Source organism: Parasteatoda tepidariorum, chromosome 7, assembly GCF_043381705.1.
Source record: "Parasteatoda tepidariorum isolate YZ-2023 chromosome 7, CAS_Ptep_4.0, whole genome shotgun sequence".
NCBI lineage: Eukaryota > Metazoa > Arthropoda > Arachnida > Araneae > Theridiidae > Parasteatoda > Parasteatoda tepidariorum.
In genome coordinates, this window is record NC_092210.1 from 46540659 (window position 1) to 46566088 (window position 25430).

At 29.0% G+C, this 25430-nt stretch overlaps 2 protein-coding genes across 2 annotated transcripts in view; one reads left to right on the plus strand and one right to left on the minus strand.

Annotated features, from left to right (window-relative positions):
- The window catches only part of LOC107456139 (uncharacterized), a 15705-nt gene extending 6321 nt beyond the window's left edge, over positions 1 to 9384 (plus strand). Inside the window, exons 3-5 of the mRNA XM_016073923.3 lie at positions 769 to 914; positions 4935 to 5064; positions 9191 to 9384. Coding sequence (XP_015929409.1) covers positions 769 to 914; positions 4935 to 5064; positions 9191 to 9326 — 412 coding nt within the window. The 3' untranslated portion in view covers positions 9327 to 9384. The remainder of the gene's footprint in view (positions 1 to 768; positions 915 to 4934; positions 5065 to 9190) is intronic.
- A 2981-nt stretch (positions 9385 to 12365) lies between these two features.
- LOC107456137 (uncharacterized) overlaps positions 12366 to 25430 on the minus strand; it is an 18581-nt gene continuing 5516 nt past the window's right edge. The window contains exons 2-5 of the mRNA XM_016073921.3: positions 24342 to 24477; positions 24130 to 24272; positions 19091 to 19238; positions 12366 to 12620 (exon numbers count right to left, since the gene is read on the minus strand). Coding sequence (XP_015929407.1) covers positions 12479 to 12620; positions 19091 to 19238; positions 24130 to 24272; positions 24342 to 24477 — 569 coding nt within the window. The 3' untranslated portion in view covers positions 12366 to 12478. The remainder of the gene's footprint in view (positions 12621 to 19090; positions 19239 to 24129; positions 24273 to 24341; positions 24478 to 25430) is intronic.

Here is a 25430-nt window from a genome sequence, read left to right on the forward strand (position 1 = left end):
TATATTATAATTTTGGGAAAAATTATATATATTAGCGTGGAAAAATTATATATATTATAATTTTTCCACGCTTTAACCGCGTGAACATCTTCGTCGGTGACTGTCTTGTCTCAGACAATCTTAAAATAAGTTAGGATAAGAAGGAAGTGTTTAAATTGTCTTCAACAATTTTAAAAAAAGTTGAAATTATAAGTAGGAAATTTAATGACTATTGAAATTATTGATTAACAAAGGAACTCAAGCTAAATATTAACTTTCAAACGGAAATAAAAGCTAATCATTAAAGTAAACTATGCAATAAATAGTTATAAAAGCAAATTAGCAAAGGATAACTAACAAAGAATAAGCTAACAATTAATAACTAGCAAAAAATAAATAACTGCTACTAACTAATAAAAAATTAGTCGGAAGAAATAATTAATACCTTAATAAACGTGATTTTGTAGTACATATTATTTTATTTCACATTCAAAATTATTATCACAAACTATTTAACACAGTGTATTATAGATAAGTAAAAAACTTTTAAACTAATTTTTTTCATTTTGTGCCGTCAAATTTCGAAATCGTTAAAAGTGTGCCGCTACAAAAAAAAAGGTTGAGAATCACTGACTTAGATTGTAATTATGAGAATCTATACAAGATCCAACGCCTCTCGTATGCTTCTCCGATCATTTTTTTAATGTTTTATATCTATCTTGTTTGAAATTTATTTTAAAAATTGATAAAAGTAGCTTTCATGTGTAAAGAAAGATGCATCATTTTTAGAATAATTAAAGATGGACTTGCATGTGTACAAAAATATGCAGATGAATGCGGAACTGAAATGATTGCAGAAGACTACAATGATCAAATAAAGAGACCAGCAGATTTCCTCGCCAAGATTTGTGATCCCACATCTCCTATCAGAAGAGGTAAATCAATACTTTATTATTACTGGAATTCAATTATTATTATTTATTAACCTAAAATAACTTTAATTGATATAAATATACAGGATGTTTATAAAGTCCCGGACACATTTTGATGTTTAATAACTCATGAAATAATAAAGATAGATTGAAATTAATAACATAAATGGTTAGATAGACTCAAAAAGTTTCATAACCCTTGTCAATGAACTTCCACGTGTGCCCCCTTCGTCACACGGTGAATATCAAGTCGATAGTCAATTTCACGCCAGGTAGCGGCAAGCATGTCGACATCCACAGAGGCTATTGCAGTTGTAATTCTGGCTTTTAGGTCATCAATGTTCGACACGAACCTCCTGTAAACATTGCCTTTATAAATCCTCAAAGAAAAAAGTCCAGCGACGTTATATCATGTGATCTGGGTGGCCAAGGAATTGGACCTCCTCGCCCAATCCATCTTCCTGGAAAATGGTCATTCAAGGAACTACGAACGATGATACCCTAATGAGGTGGGGCACCACCTTGTTGCAAAAAGACATGTGGCTGAAGCTCTTCTAGTTGTGGAAATAAGAAGTTTTCCAACATGTCTGAGTATACGACTGATGAGACCGTCTTTTCTGTAAAAAAGAAAGGCCCAATGACTCGTTCGTGCATTAGTCCACACCACACATTAACCTTTGGGGAATCCCTTTGTGTCTCACGGTATTCATGGGGTTTTTCAGATCCCCATATGCGCACATTATGGCTATTAACAATGCCAGAAACATGAAAGGATGCTTCGTCGGTGAACATTATGCGCTTCAGAAAATCAGCAGCATCTTCTATCCTTCCTACCATATCTGTTGTAAACCTCTAAAAAAGAAAAGGACACACGTGGAAGCTCATTGACAAGGGTCATGAAACTTTTTAAGTCTAACTAACCATTTATGTTATTAATTTTAATCTATCTTTATTATTTTATGAGTTATCAAACATCAAAATGGGTCCGGGACTTTATAAACACCCTGTATATTTAAATTGTCAAATAAGTACCGTACTTCAACAACGTTAGAAATATTAAGTAAATAATCGCAAGAAACTGATATATTATTTGATTAAAGCATTCACTCGTCTCTAAAATATACAGAATGGAAATAACAGACGACATGTTTCAAGCGCTCAAAAATAGACGCCCATTTTCGAGACTTGTCAGACGTCTAAGCAACTGTAGGTGGCAATGATAAAATATTCATAAAATGATAAATATTTCATAAAATTGGGACGGGTGTAGCTCGATCTCCAAACTGTATAATCTGAAAGAGACGAGAAAAGTTTAACGATTATTTATGAGTGTAGCAATGATAAAATGATTAAAACCAAACAAATTTGAGAAATGAATTTTTTTTTATTTTTTTTATTTAATTTTTTTTTTTACAAAATGGCTTTTATTGGATTGAGCGATGACGAAAATCAACTTTTTTAGGATTAAAACGACATAGAATATTTTTCTTGGTTCCAACCACAGTAACATCAGTTCTCTATAAATTTCGCCAGCGACATCAAAAGCAATTGACTAATTTTTTTGTAATCCAAACGGCAAAAAAAAAAAAAAAAAAATGCTTTTTGAGAAATCCTGGTTAAAGTTTTTATAACGTTCCTCTTTGCTTTGGAATTTACCATCAATCGCGATGCTTGGGCAATACTGCACGTCTTTCTCGAATTCATAAATTTAAAAGGAATAATTCAGTGAAGTAAACCTAAAACTTAAAGTGGCTTTCTGGTCTAGAACTCTGATTTAAACCTCAATTTGTACAATTTTTTCCAGAGAAATTAAAAGATAAGTTATATAATGTTTTCCTGAGTTTTTGTCATCACCTTTTAGTAACTGATTGCATTTTTTTTCTGATGCCAACACGGAGCTGTCGTTCCGACTATCACAATCTTTTTATGAAGCTACAATGCAACTAAAACATAATAAGACGAAATTGTTCTCGTTAGTATCCTTCTTTAATAAGTATTATAAGTTCGTTCAGTTCTTTACTACATGAATATTAAAATCTGGTAGAAACAAAAATATAAATAATGGATACTATAATTAATATTGTGTATTTTCAATTTATATTAGCAATAATTTTAATTATATCATGAATTATATAAAAAAATACAATAATAATATACAAAATAATAATACTTTAAAAAAATATAAGAAAATCAAAATATTCTGTTCCTAAACTTTCGCAAGAAATAATTTTAATGGAAAACAAAGCTTATTAAGGTATGCAAAACTACTGCAAAAACATGATTTTAGGCAAAATGTTCGAAATTGACTTTATTATAAATTTAGAATTCTTGTACTCTTAGCTTTTTAAAAATACTTTGCTTTTGTTTTCACTGTAATTATTTACAAAGTTATAGCAGTTTTTGTGTAAGGTGATAACAGTGGATAGGCAAATGATTTAAAGTCTTTAAATGCGTTTATCTCAAAATCAGATTTTTTCGCATTTTACACCATCTTAAACACGATATCTCATGTTGTTTTTAAAATTATTGTCTAAACTTTTTCACGAGTGTTTACGATTATAGAACACATGTTTTGAACTACAAACTTAGAGAAAAGAGTAGAATTTTATTTTTCATGCATGTTTTTTAACAAAGACAAAAATTTTCTTTTTTTATATATGCATTTAGTGTATGCATTTGCAGTTGCCAGCTTTCTAAATAAAATCTTCAAAGGATTTTTTGTTTTAGGCGATAGAATTTTTGTACGAGTGTTTCCCGAGTTATGCAAAAAATTGGGTATTTTTACATAAAAATGGCCATTTAAAGCAATAATAATATTAATAATTTTTTGCTAGTTTCATAAATTTTTACACATAATAAAACAAATAAACTAGTTTTTAAAATTTTATATCACTATTAAAAAGAAAAATTCGAAATTAGTCGGATACTAAAAATAGTTATTTTTTAATTGATTCATAAAAAATGCTATACAGGGAATAGAATATGGAACAATGTATCGAATAATTCGGGAGAATAGAGATTTGCCGCCACATAAGTATTATTTTATTAAAATTTTCAATGACCATTTTCCACGGATGTAGTTTACTTTTCCTCAATCGGCACTCGATTTCATATTTCAAAACGTAAGTAACAATGGGCTTATTGGCAATATAAAATACGATATAAAATTATGATATAAACAATTTCTAATTACGAAAAAGATTAACAGCGTTAAATTACATGATCTATTCGGCAAATTCTGATCTCTCAAATGGATAATACGTCCTGAAACAGTAACGACACGTTTCTCTAAATATGACTAAATTAAAACGCCTTGTGGTTTTTTGAAGCTTTCCATTTCTAATTACCCTGAACTACCAGCTGTACTCCAGCTGTGCTTTTTTCAGCTGGCAACTTATTATAGCACAGATGGCGCAAAATTCAAATTTCGTTACAACTTTTAGTTCTTCTGTCTTTTAAAGACTAAAAAAAAAAAACTTTTAAATACAGTTTGTAGATGTTGAACTAATTTTTAGTATTTTACCTTTTAATTATTTTTAAAAAAAACTAAAGCAGATTATGAGATTTTAAATAGAAACTAGTTTTTCTATATACTTGAATAGTATAATAGTATTGTTTTAGTACCAAGATTATACTTCTTATAAAACATATAAAGGAAATTATATTTAACGTTATTGAGTTCATTTGTGTGCTTATGCTGATTATTTGTTATGCTCAATCATGGCTAAGCATTCCAAGTTTCTGCTTCATAAAATGTAGTCGATTTTAACATATTTGCTGCAATTGAAAATAAAAAGCAATTACTAAAATGTGCCAATTCTTTCTTTCCCTTTCTTAAGTCAAATATGAGATTTACAACAGACGCTAGTCTTTCTATATACTTGAATAGTATAATAATATTGTTTTAGTATTAAGATTATATTTCTTATAAAACATATTAAAAAATATATATTTAACGCTATTGAGATCACTTGTGCGATTACAGTGGTTATTTGTTATGCTTAATTACGTTTTTTTTCCCAGAGTATTTGAAGGCATCGCCCTGCTTACTAGAACATGCCGAAGATTTCGAAATATGCTCCACTAAAGTTCAAGAATTTCTCGCTGAATTTGCAGCTGATACTAGCGACAAAGAACATACGCTGACATGCATGTAAGTTTACATGTTTTAAACCATTCAAAAAAGATACAAAATTATAAATATAAAGATTATCATGCTTACCACATTATAAATGGCATTCTAAATATCTTCTTTATGAATGAAAAAAAATTTAAATATTAATCAAATTAACTAAAAAAATTAGTTAATTTACGAAAATAAATTATTATTTGAGATTTTCTATGCAATAAAAATGCATTTATCCATACAGTAACAATATGTAATCTTCTACATAGAAAATTTTTAGTTTTACACGTTGTATAGAGTTTCTACACAAATTTTAATAGTGATTTTTCTTAAACTTATGATAGTTGTTGTTCAACCCTATTACGCATGAGGTCAAAAAAGATAATAATAATAATAAATTACACTGTGAATAAATTTAAACCAAGTAATCAGATATTCATCGAAATTCCCCTGTTGTCTGTATAACTTTGAATTTGAATTTTTTCTGAAAAATATAGCAAAGAAACTGTATTTGAACTCAGTAAATTAATTCTATATGCCTCTACCAAGTTTAGAAATTATTGTTACTTCTCCAGCTAATAGAGCAGTGCAATACGGAACAAATAAATTGAGACTTTTAAACTTTTGCATTTTTGCTGATTCGTGTCACTACTTAATTTTTAATATAAAAAATGGTTTAAGGTAACTTAACTAATGCAAATAATTCTTCGATACAAATAAAAAAAAATTTTTTAAAAATATATATTCCATTTTGAAAATTTGATTTGAGTAAAAAATTATATCTAGGCAAAAAAGAGATAAAAATAAACTTGAAACTTAAATAAGCGTGGGTATTCATGATGTCTGAAAATGTATGGAAAAAGCAGAGCTTCATTTTTTTTTTGTGTGAAAAAAAAACAACCTAAAATACAAGGAAGGAGTTAAAAAGAAAACCAGTATTTGAAAACCCTCACATTTTCTCAGCAAATGATAAGCACAGAATACCATCTTAGCACGAAAAGATAATCTTTGGAGTTCTGAACAATTTGCTTCTCACCTTCCCCAGCTTGAAACACTTTACCTTTGCTGCTTTTTGATGCAGCAAAATACTGCTAGTCCTAGACGATGTTTGGATCCGTTCGGTCAGTAGTCCATTCACCCAGCTGTCAAGTTTCTACCAGAGTGTCTGAGGCGGCCAGTAAACCATTCACCCAGCTTTCAAATTGCTATGGTTGGATACGGTGGATGTGACAAGGGTGAATCTACTTATCTGCTAGGCAAATCTGATCCCAAATCATGTTCCCTTTCTTAAAATAAAGATTATCTTGAATGAATGAGATTATAATGATTATTTTACTCCCCATGAGATTAATGGGGCTGTAATGAAATAGGCGAAAGGAATAATAGGCGAATTTTCCATCAAATCATCAAGACAAACCACAAAATGGCTGGATTTCAGAATAGAAATCATAATGAAAATTTTGATCATGTACCTCTACACCGCTACATGTACCCGTTGTTTATATCCACCGTATCCAACCTTCCAGAAAGTTTGTATTATTTGCAAAATAGTTACCCCCTTACGTCCGACTAAAACACTTCCGGGTTTATTCAACCACATCATTTAATAGAAAAGAGGCTTAACTTATTTAAAACGCCTTGTAAAACCTGTTTTAACAATCGAAAAAAATAGTGGTAATTAGGTGTTGCATCCACCTAAAATAAGTCTTTAAGTAACTAGAAGTAACAGAATTAAATTGACGGAATGAAAATCATAACTTTCATAATCAGATTTTAAAAAGTGCTGCAGTCGACAAACAACTGATTCTGTTTTCATTCAGCTGGATGATTGTTGTTGTTCATTCACTGGGAAACATCCCTTAGGATGATCCGAAGAAATACCATCACAATTTTGATCCTCTATAGAGGGGATGGCAACCCAGCTTCAGTAACTCGACGACCCGCACGCGAAGTCGAGCACTTTACGGTAGAACAGTTTAAGGAGGACCGATAACGTACTCCCTCGGTCCCTTCCTAGACTAATCCCAGTAGTCTCCCACCAACGCACTGACCGCAGCCAGTGATGCTTGACTTCAGTGTTCTCCTGGGAGCCGTGTTTTAACGATCAACCCACTGCTGGACTCAATTAGATGAATAAATAGCATGATTCCAAATAGCATGACGTCTGTCAACAACTAGTTTCATGTGACTTCTCTTAAGTGGATGCAATAGTTAAGTCAAAAATATCATAGGTCCGGTCCTACCTACCTGCATGATTTTGTCCAACTATTCCCTACTATTAAATATTATTCATCTTAAAAATATCTATTTAGTTTTTGAAAACACATCACTAATTTAAAATTACGTAATTTAACAAGATTAAACAAAATGCATACTTTATAAGCCAAAATAATGTTTTCGATTATTATGCAAAGTAACTAAGAAAAGTACGAAAAAAATATTCATGAAATTAAATGAGATATTTTTATTTCGTATGCACAGTTTTTATATTCTAATTTAATTTTCGAAGTACGATGAAAAACTCAAAAATATTTAATTATACAATGCAGGGTTTAAGGACAGGACTCGCTACAGGGTTTAAGGAGAATTTTCCTAAACTCTACAGGCCTTACAGCCTAAATACGCTCGCAGAATATTTTTTTTTTTAATCAAGAATTGTTAAAAAAATTTAACATTAAAACAAAAACAAAATAAAAAAAATATTTAAAGTTTTTAAAAAAATTAGAAGGATGCTAATTAAGGAAATCACGTTATATTTCCACAGTGGTGAGGTGACCCTTAAACATATTTAGACAAAAATTAGGTTTTGAATGCATCGAAGTTAGCTCCCCCCCCCCCAAAAAAAAACAACATTTGTTGCCCTTTAAACATTTTTAGATAGAAATTACGTTTCGAATGTATCGAAATTTATATTTTTTGATACTCAGTGTTTTGATACTCAGCGAAAATCACTGGAGGTTCATTAAAAAATGATAAGAGATACGGTTCAGAGAAATACATGGTTCACTGTGCTCGAATTAAGAAGCCAGATTTTTTTTTTTTTTTCAAATTTCAAAGTTAGTTATAAAGCCAATTAACAAATGAAGCTGCTTCCTGAAAAAACTGTAAAACAATGCTTTCTGTTGAATGTCAAACGATTCCATCTGAAATGTTTGGACAAGCTTTTGTAAACGTTGTTTTAAGACTGCAATATATTGTGGATAATATTTATGGTTATTTTGAAAACATTGTGCTATTTCTTTTCTCAGTTATCATCGCCATCTGTTGACGAACTTAATAACATATTGTTAAACTTGCATTTTTATTTTCTTTTTGTCATCGATTTTTGAAAAAAGAAATGTAATCATTTTCGTAGCACTTGGCATATTTTTTAGCATATTTTCATTAAAAAAATGTTTATAACAGACTGATAATAAAAAATCATAATTTTTTCTTCTAAAATCCATAATCTTCATTCCTGCTAGCCTGACGTTAATTATATCTTAACTAGTAATTACGTTAAGAGTATTTAAACGTGTAGTGAATGTAAAATGTACCCTAAAGAATAATGATGTTGTGACGTAACTACCACTATAAATATTAAATACCAAATCACTAGTATATATGATATGTTTACTTGATTCTATCTAGAGGTACCTTTTGGTAGATGATGGTTGACATGGTCGATTTATAATTCCCTTCATTGGCGACCTGTGGACGTGATATGCACTCGGTAACATGATGGATGGTCCACATTAAAACAGTTGATTTGCTTAATATAAACTGCTCAAAGATTAAAAAAAATGATCCGGCGAATTAAATAAAGTCTCCCGGTAATAAACAATATAGAAAAAAATGAGCGAAATGCTATAAACAAAAAATAAAGGGAAAAAATATAATGAACAAAATTGATCTAAATATATTAACAGCGTGAATCAACTAGTGGTAATCGTTCATCGAATTCTATCACAGATAAAATTCTGGAAGGGGAGTAAAGTGGCGTAACTACCACTATAAATATTAAAAACCAAATCACTAGTATATGAGACATTTTAACTTGATTCTAACTAGAGGTACCTTTTGTGTAGATGATGGTTGACATGGCCTATAATTAAATCCCTTCAATGTTAAATGTATCCTAAAGGGTGCCCATGTTATATGTGCCTTTTTATAGTTTTGAGATGATGTTGAGAGCATGCCTCATGAGCACAGGAGTTGAAAAGTGTGGAATGCAAACAGCGACATTCGTTCGAAAAGCTTTGCTCTATTCACCATCCACAGGACTCAAGACTTGTAACAACGAAGAATGAGCATTTGTCATTCCCATTCCTTTTGTACCTGTTTATCAATAAAATGTTTCCATTACTATACACGGGTGATTATTTTTCGTCAATGTTGCTACCAATTGTTCGTAGTCAAATTTATAAACCCCAATCCCAAAAATCATTTAAAATTTTCAACCACGTCGTTGGAGTTAGATATTTAATAAATGTAATTTTCTCATTGGTTTAAAACTAGCTATTGTTATAAACAACGAAATATTTGAGAAATTTCCAATCTGCTCGAGCATATGATAAGTACAACGAATTTTATTTCTTCTTCAAATCATGCCAAAATGGCAATATGGCTAAACGGTTTCAGCGCAATCATGAACGTAGTACACATTTGAAGACGATCCTCTTTGGAATCATCACGACGATTTTCTTAAAGTTTTTGTTGGCCCAATTGTCAACAAAGCCTGTAGCAACACTTAACGAAAACATTTATTCAATTAAATAAGTGTGAATAGTTGACATTCCGTGGTACATTAATGTACCGTCAATTAATTTAATGTACAATACAATTATTTTGTTTCTCTGTCATATTTTACTTACTTTCGCACGATTATATTTGTAGCCTGAATAAATGAATAATAATATTTTGTGATTTATTGCTTCAAAGTTGAGTTTTTATGCTTCATTTCTACGAAAATTATTGAATTAAGATTGGATATCGTGAATTTATAATATGGTTTCGAAGTTTTTTCATATTACACATTTATTTAAAAACTATTTTTCATATGTAAAAACTATTTTTCATATTGCGCATTTATGTAATTTTCTAATCAGCTCCAAATCTTTTATTTTACATTTTAGTTCTATAATACGTATAAAGTATTTTTATCATATTTTGATAAGGTTAATCAGCTTTAATTCCACTCACTAACTGCTATTATTCTCAATTTTTTCATGTATTATTGAAATTTAAAAAAAGGAGCCGATGATTTTAATTTAAAAATGTTTGACTATGTCATCAGAGAACTTATAATTAAGTTCACCGGACAAAAAATTAGTCACCCTAGTGGGCAAGCACCGATGAATCGTTAGGTTTCGTTAGATGACGCAGTGGTCAAGTGACGTGCTCAACTGCGGGCACACTGTTTCAACGTGATCAAAGGCGAGTAGCTATCAGTGAGATATTTTTGTCTGAAGCGGAAATTACGTGTAAATATTGCTAAGTGTAAGAATGTGATAGAGTAGCATAAAAAGGGCAATTGTGCTTGGCTGTACCCATGGTCATACGGTGAATGAAGTTGCTGGATTTGTTGATGTTTCAATGCGGACTGTTCAACGTAATACACGTGGTCACGAAAGACGACGTCAGAATTGTGACCGGAAAAAGATCCCACATGAAAGGGATCGGAGACACGTTTCACGACTTTGTCAATCAAAATCGCTTCCAAATCAAACAGGAATTGCTTCAGTTAATAAATTAAGGTCTATTCCAACCTGTTAGTGGGAGAGAATTGGGACGAGAGCTGCATGTAATTAACATTTGGAGTCGAACGTCTCATAAGAGACCATTTCTCATACAGGCACATAAAGCTGCGCAACTTCAGTGGGCCAGAAGCCACCGAACGTGGACAGTTGCTGACTGGCGGAATGTAATATGGTCTGACAAATCACGTTTTTACCTTTATTCAAAGATTCACGTCGTCGAGTGCAACGAAGAGCAGATAAAGCATTTCCTTTTGACTGTGTGCAAGATCAAGTTCAAGTCGAAGGTGGGTCTGTCATGATTTGGGAGCGTTTTTTTATTATGGATTGGGCCCCCTCTTTGAGCTGGCCCCTACTATGAACCAACATATTTGTTTGATAATTAGATGTTGCCTTTCAGTCAATATCTTCATGAAGAGTATGTTTTCGATACCCCTATCTTTCAAGATGACAACAGCAAACTTCATTGGGCTGGAAGAATATGCGACTGATTTTATGAACGCTCAGACACTCAATTACATCTCGACTGGCCTGCAAATTTACCTGACTTCAACCCCAACGAAAATTTGTGGGACATGTTGGAACAACGGGTAAAGCGACGAAATGAGCATCCTCGCTATTTGGTGTATTTGTGCAATCAAATCCTCAGCGAGTGGTTTAAACTGGATTCGACGTTCCTGCAAAACCTTGTGGACTTTCTTCCTAAGCGAATTCAGGCTGTTATAGAATCCAGAGACTGTGTTACACGCTATTAAATGATGTTTTTCGTGAGTTCGCTAAGAGTGACTAATTTTTCGTCCGGTGTGCTAATTATAAAAACGTTGTCATATTTATCGAAGAGTTTGGTAATCTTTCAAAACCCAATTTTTCTTAGAGCAAAGGTTTTTAATTAACTAAATTAATTTAAAGCAGTTTTCTAGAATTAAAACAATATTGAGAAATTTATTCTTTCAAAATCATTATAGAGAGTAGAAAGAAACAAAGAAGGAGAGAAACAACATTGTCGCCCAAACTTCGCCTACTGCATTTTGGCACTAAGATTTAAAATATTATTCTTCGATTATTAATAATTCTACATTATCATATCTTTATGGTTAAATTGAGTTCTTATTCCTTTACCAGTAAGATAGTTTCAAAAGTATAAATGTGAATTTTAGAATGAATAAAAGGGAATTATTTGTATGCAATTTTTTTCATTCTAAAATCCTAAGCGTTTCAAAACGTAATTTGCTTTAATGTGATATTTTAAGGAAAAGCAGAACATTCTAAAAATTTATATGTAGATATGTAAGCTTTAAAATATTTTTACGTAAGAAAATCGTCAAATCTCATATTTATCACTGGCAAGTTCTAAATACATCTCGTCAGTAATCTCTAAAATATACATCTGAAAAATGTATTTGTACGAATTATTTGTACGAATAATATATATCTGAAAAATATTTCAACAGATAAAAATCAACTGTTAAAATTCTAAAAAATTTGCTTAACATTTTTTGTTGTTGTTTATTTTACATATGTAAATATTTGTTACATGAATGAGTGGCTAAAAACTGTTCACAGCTGACAGAAATGATTTTATAAACAAAGTAATGACATATTTTGTTGATATTTTATTTTACAAATGAATGAATATACACAATGCAGTTCATGATCATATAACTATGAAAATAGATAAGATTACAAAATTGATGGACGAATTTAAATCATATATCTAGATATGAGCACTTAGCATTTTGTAAATCTTGAATTGCTCTTGTCATGAGAATATCAAAATGATCTGCTGCAGCATCACCACAATTCTCTCGAGTTTTAGTGGTTGCACAATCTTTGAACAAACGATACAACCTAGAGTCCAATAGAAAATTAAAATAAATTGAACTTTCAGTGTATTCTATGTAAATCAAATATCCATATATGAGCATTTAGCATTTTGTAAATCATAAATTGCTGTTGTCACGAGAGTAACAAAATGATCTGCAGTTTTAGTGCACAATTCTTTCGAGTTTCAGTGATCGAACAATCTTTGAACAAACTATACAATCTAGCGTCAAATAGAAATGAAAATCATAAAAGGAACTTGCACTGAATTCAATGTAATATCAATGTTTGGTACATATACACTATTTTTTCTTTAAAAAAATATGTTCTTTAACGATTTAGAGTTAAGAGTAAGGTCTTCGAAAATATATAAGAAAGGAAGAGATGTAAGTTGTTTTGTAAAGATAGCTCTTAAAATACAATTTTACGATCTTTGAAAAAGAATTTTCTGAAAACTGTTTACAATAGGAGTTACAAATTCCTATTTTAGTCATAAAAAGCAAAATCTTATTTTACATTTAAACCAACCACTTTCAATATCATTAGGAGCAAAGGATTAAAATAATTTAAACCCAACTGTTTATTGGTGAAGGATGTTTAAAAATGGTTTTGGGGTAAAAATGGATGTATTCCAGACTTAAATTTTCGAGCATATATATGTTACGGTGAAACACCGAAATCTGGAGAATGTCGCCATTCACCGGTGAATGTCAACATTCACGTAGTCGCTTGGTGTATGTCCGAAATATTTGCTAAATACCCTTATTTCTGACTCTCACCGGTGAATGTCAACAATCACATAGTCGCTTTGGTGAATGTCCGAAATATTTGTTATATCCAATTTTATATTAAGGTGGGACCTTGAAATCATAAAATTTTCAAAAAAAATTTTTTTTGTTAAAAATATAAAGATAGTCAGCCTGAATCACGTGTTGTTCAAATTTTTTCGATACGATGATTTTTTATGATTTTATAGCTATTTTTCTGAAAAGTGGGCGTGGCACTTTTGACGTTCCATAAGCTGTCTGTTTGTTTACATTGTAGTTATCAAGCTTATTTTGAATTTTTTTTATGTTCAAATCAATATTTCTATAAAATATTTTTTAATTAGTATAGCATATAAATTAATTAATTTATAAAAAACATTAATAAATTAATTAATTAATATAGCATTAGTATATAAATTTTCTAGCATGTTATCGAAATTCTGCAATATGCTTTTCCTATGTCAATGTCAATAATTTTTTTATTTATCTGGTATCAAATATATTATTTGTTTTATTAAAATTATAGAGAATAATGTTTTTAGTGTAATTTTTATGCACACAAAAATAATCTTTTTTCTTTGTTTCAAGGTTACANGGGGCAAATCCGTTTCTAAAATTATTTGCTAAAAAGATTTCTTTGTTAATTTATGTAATTCTTCCATGTGCAAAGCAATTTCGGGCAAATCCGTGGCTAAAATTATGTGCAAAACTGGCAATTCATGTTTCGTTCTCTTTTTTATTTTATACTTTTTTCTTAAATAAATATTTATTTTCTACAATTATTTATAGTCAACTTCTTTAAATTATCCAGTACAATATTACCTTGCGCACATCCATTTTCGGGCCCATCCTTGGTAACTAACAAATCAAACGCACTTCAGTAATGCAGTAAGAACGCACTTCAGAACAAAACTTCTCTAGTTACGCTCAATTTGCGCTTCTGTTTTCATATTTTGCAATCTGGCAATCTTATTGCGAAAATATTTTGAATCATTCTTGAAAAATTTCTCGTTCATGTAAGTTCATTTGAATTCGCTACTCGCTTTATAGATTATGTTTTAAGTTTTATTCTGTTTTTTTTCTGTATATTTTATTTTCTGTTTTTACGTGTTTTTTTTACTTATTGTGCTCTATTTTATTTGTTGTAATTTTTGTAAAACTTTTTTGAGAGCTCCTCACACTATTGTATTGATATATTTTGCTTTGGCTATATTGATACAATATTAGAAAGCACTCTTTTTTGCAGATATAATCGTGTGGGCTGATGAAAAGATTATATCTTTTATTTTCCGGATTTGTAAAAAAATGTTATCCTTTTTTTCGGATTTTTTTTTTAAATTATTATTTTTACTTATTTTTTCCCCCAGTTTTTTGTTATTTTTATTTCTATTATTATTTTTCTTTTTCCCCCTTTATTCATGTCTGTAATTTTCCTTTGTTTTATCTTCATTTTGAACTTATTTTACGAGTTACTTGCAGCTTATGCGCAATAAATGAAACTTATTGTTTTTCTTAACTTTCTTCGTGTTTTTTTTTATTTATTTATTTTGCTATATATATATATATATATATATATATATAAATCCGAAAAAAAAAGTAATAAAAATTAGGGGAAAAAAGATATAATCTTTTCATCAGTTCACACGATTATTTCCGCAAAAAGGAGTGCTTTCTAATATTGTATCAATATAGCCAAAGCAAAATATATCAGTACAATAGTGTGAGAAGCACTAAAAAAATAATTTTGAATTATGTTTTTTCTACGTTTTGAACTTACGAATATATTTTTAAAGTTCTTAGTTACGAATATATTTTTAAATGATTTTTGCTGGAATTTCGAATGTACAGAACATGCTTCTTCCCCTGTCTTTATATGTCTCTATTTGTGTTTATCTTGTATTTTTCTAGTATTGTGATTTTTACTTGATAAAATTTTTTTACATATCGGTTTCCTTCTTTCTTTTTTCTTTGATGCTCTTCCACACTGTTGTATAGATATAATTTGCTTTGGTTTTTATTAATACAATATTTGAAAACACAATTTTTGTGAATATAATCGGGTGAGCTGAAGATGATATTTATGTATTTTAAATTTTATTTTTCTTACTTTAATTAATTTTTATTTTTTTCTAACTTTTAATAATATTTATAGTTTTTTTTAAAGTTTTTTTGTTTTATTTTATTAGGCTTCTAGAAATATATATTAAGAGTTGAGATTACAGAACATCCTGCAAATTGAACTTGGTAGATTAAAAACCAATTGACAGGTTTAAATGTAATGTTGTATTTAATTATAATGATTCCTGCTAAATGACATATGCTTAAATATGACCCGTCGTAAAATTTATTTACTCGATAAGAATAATAAATAGAATCATTTAACAAAGTTTAAAACAATGCTATGTTTCTTTACACGTTAAAAAGCTTTATTATTATCACATCATTCTAAATTTTGAACTTTTAGTGAAATGAGATGGCATGATATTAAAAAAAAATTAACAAATAAATCTTTATAATGCAGCTAAAATATAACAATTCGGTTTTGGAGAAAACCATAGAGGAAACGAATGGGTAGAAATTTGAAAGGATATTCAGACTTGAATGAAATTAGTGATAAAAAAAAGTTATGCATTGCTCTCAAAATTTGGAACATATCAATTGCATTGAAATACAGTTATTGTAGTTCAACACTCGATTTTTCTTTATTAATTATTCCTCGTTTTTTTTCAAAGAAACTCTTTTTGCAAGTTTTGGTGATTATTTAAGAGAATACAATTTTACGTATAAAAGATGAATTTTTAGGGGGATTTCTCTCTCTAAACTTAAGTCCTTTATCTCAAATGCAAAAGAATGATTAAAGTTAAATTTAAAAATAATAATAAATCACCGCACAAATATTTAGTACAATTATAAGTAGTGTCACTTCTGTCGGCATTTTTTCTACGATTGTTTCAAAAATTCCAAACTACTTCTTGAGCACTTTTTCTATTCACAGATCTTACGTGTGATATCATTTTAACACAACTTATCATTGAAAATTTTTATCTACTAGTCAGAGAATAAGGCATTAAGACTCATTTTAGCAAACAACTATAAATCTGTGTTAATACTCAATGAGTCATGGTTGCTTTTAAGTAGATTTATTGAAAACAGAATAGTTTTTGATGTTCAACTGCAAAATTATTGTTTAGAGAAATTACTATAAATCTGTGTTAATACTCAATGTGTTAATACTCAACAATTAAATTGCCAAAGGCATGAATAATTGTTGAATTTGCCAACAATGAAAAAGTTAAAATAATTCCCACAATCATCAGAAGAAGATGTGTTAATCTGTGTTAATACTCAACAAATAAGTTGCCAAAGCAAGAATAATTGTTGAATTTGCCAACAATGGAAAAGTTAAAAATAATTCCCACAATCATCAGAAGAAGATGTGTTAATCTGTGTTAATACTCAACAAATAAGTTGCCAAAAGCAAGAATAATTGTTGAATTTGCCAACAATGAAAAAGTTAAAAATAATTCCCTCAATCATCAGAAGAAGATGTCTGATTGGTTATTCCTTAGCCAATATTTCAAATTTAACTGTAGACAGCGAAATTTTTCAAATATTTTAAAAATAACAACAGTGATATTTCCCAGCTTATAGCTCTATTTTATCAAACATTTATTGCACATATTTTAATAATTAATTATTTTTTATTCTATATGTCAGACAAATTTAATGAACAACACTAATGTGGTAGCATTCTAAAATTATCTGATACCACGTGTTCATTTGACCCATAGTAGTTCTATTGAAATATGCTTCAATAAAAGTAAATAATTTAAAATCAACGGTAATTGAAGTGAAAATAATCAGTTATGTACTAAAAAGGCAAAATTATTGGAAAATGGTACTAATTCGTTTTGAAGAAATGTAAAAAATTATACTATTATTGACGCCAGAGATTCTTAATTAATTTAGGTAATATATGCATATTGAAATAAACGAAATAAGCTATGCACTAAAAGGTAAATTTAATGGAGTAAAGGACTTGTTCGTTTAGAGGAACAGTAAAATATTACCATACTATTATTGACAACAAGGATGCTTAATTAATGTAAATAATATGCATTAATTGAAATTTTAAAAAAAAATATATCAACTAAAATGCAAAATAAATGGAAAAAAGAAATGCTTATTAGCTTTGGGGATATTATTCGCTATATTATTCTAGTGCTTAATTAATTTTAGTAATACTTATTGATTGAAATAAAAAAAAGTAAGCTACGTGCTAAAAAAGAAAATCAATGATGGAGAAGAAGTTAATGAGAAATTCGCTTGGGGGAACCGCAAAAAATCACCATATGCAGACGGTGCTTAATTAATTTTGGAACTATGTACTGCTGGTATTGCGGTAATTGGTGCAGTTTTAATAAAATTCTACAATGGGCTTTCCGTAATTACAAAAAATATTTCTCCAATATTATTCAAACCTAGTGTTTGAATATTTAAAGAATTAGAATTGAAAGAATTTTTTCACCAATATTTATACATATTTTAAACAGTAAATTAAAGGTTAGATAAAAAAAAATGATCATACTCTAAAGTTCTTATCAACGTCTTGTTAGAATTCTATTTATTTTTAAAATTTCAGTTTTAGTTTGCTGCCATTGAAAAATGAATTTTGCGCCACACTCAAGTGTTTTAGAGTTATTTAAAAAGTACCGAATGTACAAACATAAGTATAAAATATCATACTGATATATTTGGCGATTATTAAAAGTTCATCAATACTTCAATAATGCGGAAATAAGTGTCTTACGGCCTCTGGAAATGGATATGTACCGGAAAAGATTATTTGATAGTGATGATATCATGAGTTGATCACGAGCAATATCATCAATCCAAGTGGTGCTAAATACAGTTAATCTAAATTCAGATAGGATGAGCAACAAAAAGCGTGTTTTCTTCTTATAATAACGTAAAGCAACCGGGAGGAGCCACAAGTAATAATAAATTTAAAAAAAGGACATTATTTTAGCTTAATTGAAGAGCTTAGTGAAAAAACTAGGTAAGTGACATTTTCAGAGAGGCATGGTAAGAAGTGTAATCAGGGTTCAGTTTGTTGCTTTTCAGATAATCAGGGTACGATGGAAGAAATTGGTTTCCGAACTATTTTATTACCGATTTATTTGAAGGAAAACTAACAATTCTTTGTTTTGGTTTATTAACCACTGTCTAATTTGAAAATGAAAATAATGCGGATTAGTTATGTTAAGATTAAAGTGAAAGTAAAAATAATTTTGTTACATTATGCATGCTCATATTGTAACCACTTAATGTTATTTTCCCTGATTTATTATTACTCCTAAAAATGTCACTTACCTGGTTCTTCTAGTAAACATTTCATTTGTGTCGGTACATGTCTATTAATTTTGTGCAAGATTTCGCAATGTTGTTCAGTACTGATTAATTAATTTTTTTTTATTCCCCCAGTACGAAGAACAGGTATTCAGCTAGTTTTGCAACTCTAGTTTCTAAATCAAAAATGTAAGTGTAAATACTTCCTACATGAGAGTCATAAATTAAATCCATTAAAATATTAAAAGTAAATAAAATGAATTAATCTTTCGAACAAGGTTTCTCAGATAAAGATGTTGACATTGTCATAAGCTTGTAAAATAATACTTTTGTTTAAAAAATTAAATCAGTGAGAAATTACTATTGATAAAAAAAATTAACCTGCAAAATCTTTCGATTATCTTTTTGGAACTCATTTTGTCTACGAAATTTTCGCTTTCATCATGTGCCACACTCACAATAGAATTTAAGAGACATTCATCGTATTCTTCAGTTTGATTACTCATACATGGACCATGAAGCAGATAATCTAAAAAAGAATAGAAAGTTATTTATGACATCATCAACATATGCGCGAAACGTAAATATTTTGTTTAAAAACACTATTACAACTATAATAGAAGTTTAACGTAACGAGTATTACGAGAATTATATATTGCAAAAATATATTTTCGTAATATATTAAGCATATATTACGAGAATATTCTGCTATTTTCACAAGTTTCAAGATGCTGATATTAAAGATATGAAAAGTGTATCTTTACCCCTAGTTGAGAATTAATTAGCGTCCTCTATTTTGTCATTTTTATTTTGAGAGAGTAATAGAGAGAAATGTATTTTTCTACTGCTTATGTGAGCAATTTATGAAAAAAAGAGCAAAATGAAAGGCTTTTTTTTTATTTATTTCTGGTATTAATGTAGAAAAAATAAAAAATTAGCATTATTTCACCTTATTTGCTTTTTATAAACTTAAACCTTAATGTTTATAAAGCAAACTTTATGTTATAAATATTAAGAGTTATGTTGGTTACCCTCTATGTATGTGTTTATAAAGGGTTACTATCGACCAAATTATTTTTTTTCCGATTAAAAAGTGGTGGTAAAGTAACCATGTAATTTTTTTTTTTTTGTCGTATGCCTGTTTAGACAGTGGGAGAGAGATTGTTCCTGTTTTTCAGTGGCGCCATCTATGGCCAGGAATTCAACTTCTGCCACGCCATTCACACAACCACAACCCGTTTATAGGACGGGTCACATTCACGCACAAAGGAGAAAGGACATAGAACACACAGAGAGCGAAAGAAAGATCCCCTGATTCGAACCCAGGACCTTTCTGATTCAAGGACAGTTCCTACCCCCTACACAGGCCGGTCGGCAACCATGCTATACTCCAGCAATTAAAACAAAATTCGAAATTTTTAAACGTGAAAAAATAAACCTTCAAAACGTGATATAATGTAGAAATATGGAAATCCTACATCAACGTTCCTAACGATTAGTTAAGAACGTTGATCTTAAGAACAAAAATAAAATTAATGAGACAACATTAGAAAAATATTCGTTATAATTACTGTTATTTTCACAATAACTTAATGTATCGTTTATAACGACAAGCTTGCTACAGTAACAATTCCATCAGATATTAAGACTTGTCGTAATAAAGAATTTTCCTTCGATATTCAGAGTGATTTATCATTAAATTTATTCGTTACAATTTATTATTAATAACACTAAATAAATTTATCATTTAATTATATGCAAAGCAATTCCTGTTTTAATCATATTAAATTTCAATTATTATTTCATAACTTTTAAGGTGATTAGTATTTCATAGTATTGAATTTAATTGGCTATTTAACTACATTCTAAGATGCTCAATATTTATTAATGTTTAAAGTGATTTTTTATAAAATAAATATTCAAGATAATTTGTTATTTAACAACCAATGCAAAGTATTATTTAACAAAAAATCAATTTAATTTAATACTTAATAATAGTCAATGCAATTTCTCTTTAATATTTTTCGTAATTTATCATTTAATAACAGTCAATTTCAAGTAATTATTTCAAATAATTCGAAATAATCAATGTAATATATCATTTAATAAGGATAAATATAATTTATTTTTAATAATATTTAGTTTTATTATTTTTTTGGGGGGGGAAATTAATAGTTATATGTAAAAATTTAGTCGAAAATGTTTTATACAAGTCAAAAGAAACGGAAATAATTTATTTAAGAAATATTATTAAAATTAATTTAAAGTTTGTTATTAAGTTTAAAACGAAAATTTTACCAAAATGTGTGTATTAAAGTATTTCTTAAACTATAAACTATAAATAACTAAACTATAAATAAACTATCAAATATAAAAAATGTGCTGGTGGTTCTGATTTCATTCAGAAATCATCAATATGCAGTTTTTGATTTTAACTTTCCATAACTTTTCTAAAACGTAACTTATTCTGAATTTTTTACACGAGTTTAACATTAGCACAAACATTATTTATATACTCTAGGCAGCAACGCTCCTGCTCACTAACGCTCACCAATCCCGGATGACTGTTTCGCAATAATTCTTTTCCTTGACAGAAAACAGTTTCTTCTACGATAGCTTTAATAATTACTTAAAGAATACGTACCAAAGAAAATTCTATTTTCCCCCACTATCAAAACATTTCCCCGATGATTTTAGTAAAATCTATTATAAAGTATAAATAATTTTGCTTGGTAATCATTTTTTAAAATAACATTTAAAATAATAGGTATATTATTATTACAAATTTGGAGAGTGTACTACCGTAATTTAATATTTTCGTTCACTAAGGAGGCTGATATATTTAATACAATTTGTGCATGAAGCTGATCGTTAAATTCTGAATCATTTAATTTAAATTAGCATATTAATGTGATTTACGCCAAAAAATAATAATTATAAATCGGTCAATAAATTTAGATTCCGATTTAAATAAATTACCTTAAAATGTAGCGTATTAAAATGTATCATAAAATTACATTATAAAAAATAAACAACTTTTTAGTTTTAAACTCTAAATTTAGAAAACAATCAAATTCAAAAGCGTAATGATAGCAAATTAGAATAAGAAAAATAATTATTACTGGTGTGAAAACTGTATCTCGCCAGGAATCCCGCCATAATTAAAAGGAATGTACTGACTGCAATGGGAAACTATGTTAAACCATTCTGTTTATGTGTTATATAGAGATTTATAGCTCGTATTTGAAAAGGTTCGTTAAAGTAACGATAATTTCTGATTTAATAACATTCGAATCTCTGATTGGCTGGTTGATGTTTCTGAAGAGTCAAACCTTCGTATTGTCAACAATTTCATTAGATCTTGTGACGCCATCATCGCATTTTTATAGTTAGAATACATGTTTATATTAAATGATGTAAAGAACTTTCATGATTAAATTCTTCTTGGGGATAAAATTTGAATAAAAAAAGGGATTGCCCCATTTGCACGCATGATAAAGCTGATAAAAATCATGTTAAAGACTTGAAATAATTTTTAATATGCAGTCAAATATGTTCTTTTTTAAACAATACTAGCTCAAAGAAATTGAAAGAAAAAGTATTTTTCAAATTAGAAAAAATTTAATTGTTTCGATTTCTATACAAAATTTATTTAGGTTGGTTGATGTTTCTGAAAAGACAAACTTTCGTATCGTCAAAAATTTCATTAGATCTTGAGACGCCATCATTGCATTTTTATATTTAGCATACATATTTAAGTTAAATGAAGCAAAGAGCTTTCATAACTAAATTTTTCTTGGGGCTAAAATTTAAATTAAACAAGAGATATAATCACATTTTGCACGCATGATAAAGCTGATAAAAATCATGTTAAAGACTTGAAATAATTTTTAATATGCAATCAAATATGTTCTTTTTTAAACAATACTAACTCAAAGAAATTGAAAGAAAAAAGTTTTTTTCAAATTAGAAAAAATTCAATTGTTTGGATTTCTGTAAAAAATTTATTTCGACCAAAAAATAAATAAAATATTTATCAACGTGATTCAAATGCTAGAATGAATTTAAGTAGCATGCTAAACTCGAACCAATAACCAAGTTTTAACTTAGAGGGTTAAATAGAAGTCGAGAAAAGAATTCAAATTGAGAAAAATTGATTGAAAAAAAGATTGAAAGACAAAACTTTGAATAAATGAATTTAAACAAAACACGTGAGTTTGTAGACGATGTCGTTTAAGAAAATGGGAGCAATATTTTTTTTCTTCCAGTTAGTGGGTTTTAGTATTTTAATTTAAATTTGGAAGTTGTTTGAGTATTATTCTATACTTTGAGTCAAACTATATATCAAGTACAGAAAAGGTCATAAAGTAATTTTTTTTCAAAAAATCAACAACTTTTTATTTAAACTCTATAAACCAAAGATGGGCCAACTGGTTCTTGGCGGAGGGCTTTATCCTGCCAGCGGATAGAATTTTAACTTGCAGGTTCATGGCGAATATAAACAATATACATTATACATCCATTTTCTTGTCTACTTTGTTTAAAGCTATTTTTGTTCTTTCTTCTTTAACGACCTGCTGATGATCTTCTTACTTTCTCTATTTTTGTTCTATAAAACATAAATTGATGGAAATAGCCAGCACAGACAGCTTCAATTGGTAAAATGTTGAAAGCAGAAGTTCTTTATAGAATAGCCGTAGATTGGCGCCGACGAGCACTTGTCTTTCTCGAGGAATAAGGAATCTAATATATGTGAATTGTACTTCACATGTGGCAGGCTGCGTATTGCCACTTTTTATTTCATGAAATAAAACAATCTTAACTTTAGGAGTCGCAAATTAATATTTAAGGGGGGGGGGAGTAAACGCTATCTATATCTAACAATTTACTACTAAGGGAAGCGAGACTAAAAACATCAAAACCTGTTTAATTGTTAAAGGAAACAAAGAAGAGCAGTATTGAAATCTGACAGTCAACCCGGTTTTAACATCATTCTCCCTGCTTTCCTCATTAGTGCTTCGTCAGAATTTGATATTGGTTTTGTTTCTTCCTTGTTTCAATATTAATTTACAACCTCTTATGTACATATGTACATATTTTTATTTATTTATTTATTTAAGGTTTCCAAAATATATATTAAAGACGATAGTTTATATATATTCCGTGTATTATACAAATATTCCGTGTATTATACAAATATAATTTAGGTAGTGTTAAAAAGACTGGGAATTACCCGGTTTAAGACGGAGAAGTTTAAATATGGAAATAAGTAAGATAGGCAATAGGTAAGATGAATTCCATCCAAAACACGATAATTTTGCTTTGTTTTTACTAGTGAGGCAAAATACAGTGTTTAAGCACTCATTATGTAAAGGGCAGGGATTAGAGAACAGTTTACAGGATATTTAATGCTTACTAACCTCTTCGTAAACTAGATGTTTCATTACACATGTCAGTAAATACTCCTTTGATGCCATTGGTCATCGTTACATAAGAAGAATGCGACTGTTCTTGGCATGATAATAAAAAGTTGCTTTTGCACTCGATGTCCATAATTATGTCCCTATCAAAATTAAACACATGTTAAACAAATGTCAAAAAGAGTCATTTGAAATACAATATCTCTACTGACCTGCAGTGCTTAATCAGCATCTCATCCTTTAGAATTGAAAAACTGCTTTCACTGAAAATCTCGTAAATGTCTTTATTTGGGCAAACAATATGAATATCTTCACTACAAATTACTTCAGCAGAATTTATCTGAAAAACTGATAGAGATAAAAATTAATCATTGTAAATATAATAAAAATCAATATTAATAAAAACAAATCGTAAATTATTCAAAATAAAACTTATTCAAAATAAAAACTATTTGAACTAAAAAATGATTTTTTTTTCCTCTTTAATATTTCTTTTTCTTTTAACTGTTTATTTCCAGCATTTATTTCTTCATATTTTCTTCTCAGTTGCACCAAAGAAATATAATCCCAATTACGAAAATTGAATTTAAAAATGAAAATAGTCCGTTAAGTTTAATTTTTTTAATTTTGTAAGTTAAGATTTCTTTTAATCTATTACATCATACTAAAATTTTATCGAACAGTGAAAAAAAAACGAAAAGTAATCTAGAATGTTTATAAATATGTTGTATTATGCAACTAGTTTGATGAGCATTGATAACATACATTTATACTTAGTTCATGACCTTTTATTCACAGAATTTTAACAAAACCTAATTTCAATAAAACCGTAAATCCATATCAAGATTCAGTATTTCCAAGATTAATATTTTTTTAATAATCTGAAATTGTGCGATGTGAAATAATATGAATTTTATTAACACTCATTATATCGCATATATTCTTTTTATCTGTATTTTTCATAGGACTGAGAGTTTTCCTTATTGCAAGAGACTTATTTAAGAGATTAATTAAGAGATTAAGATTTATTATTACGAGGGTTGCTATTTATATTTCTGGCCTCGGCAACAGTAAGTGTTGCTAGGCGACCGCAGACGATTTTAATCGAAAGTTTGATATTTTTAAACATAAATTCATCAGACGATTTACCATTATAGCTTCATTTGTGTTGTTGACAGTAAATTGAAAAGTTCTTCTCTTTCAAAAAATGGAACTGAATCGTGAACATTTTCGTGCCATTATTTTTCATAACTTTCGACGTGGATTGTCAAGACAAGAGTGCTTCGATGAACTCAATTCTT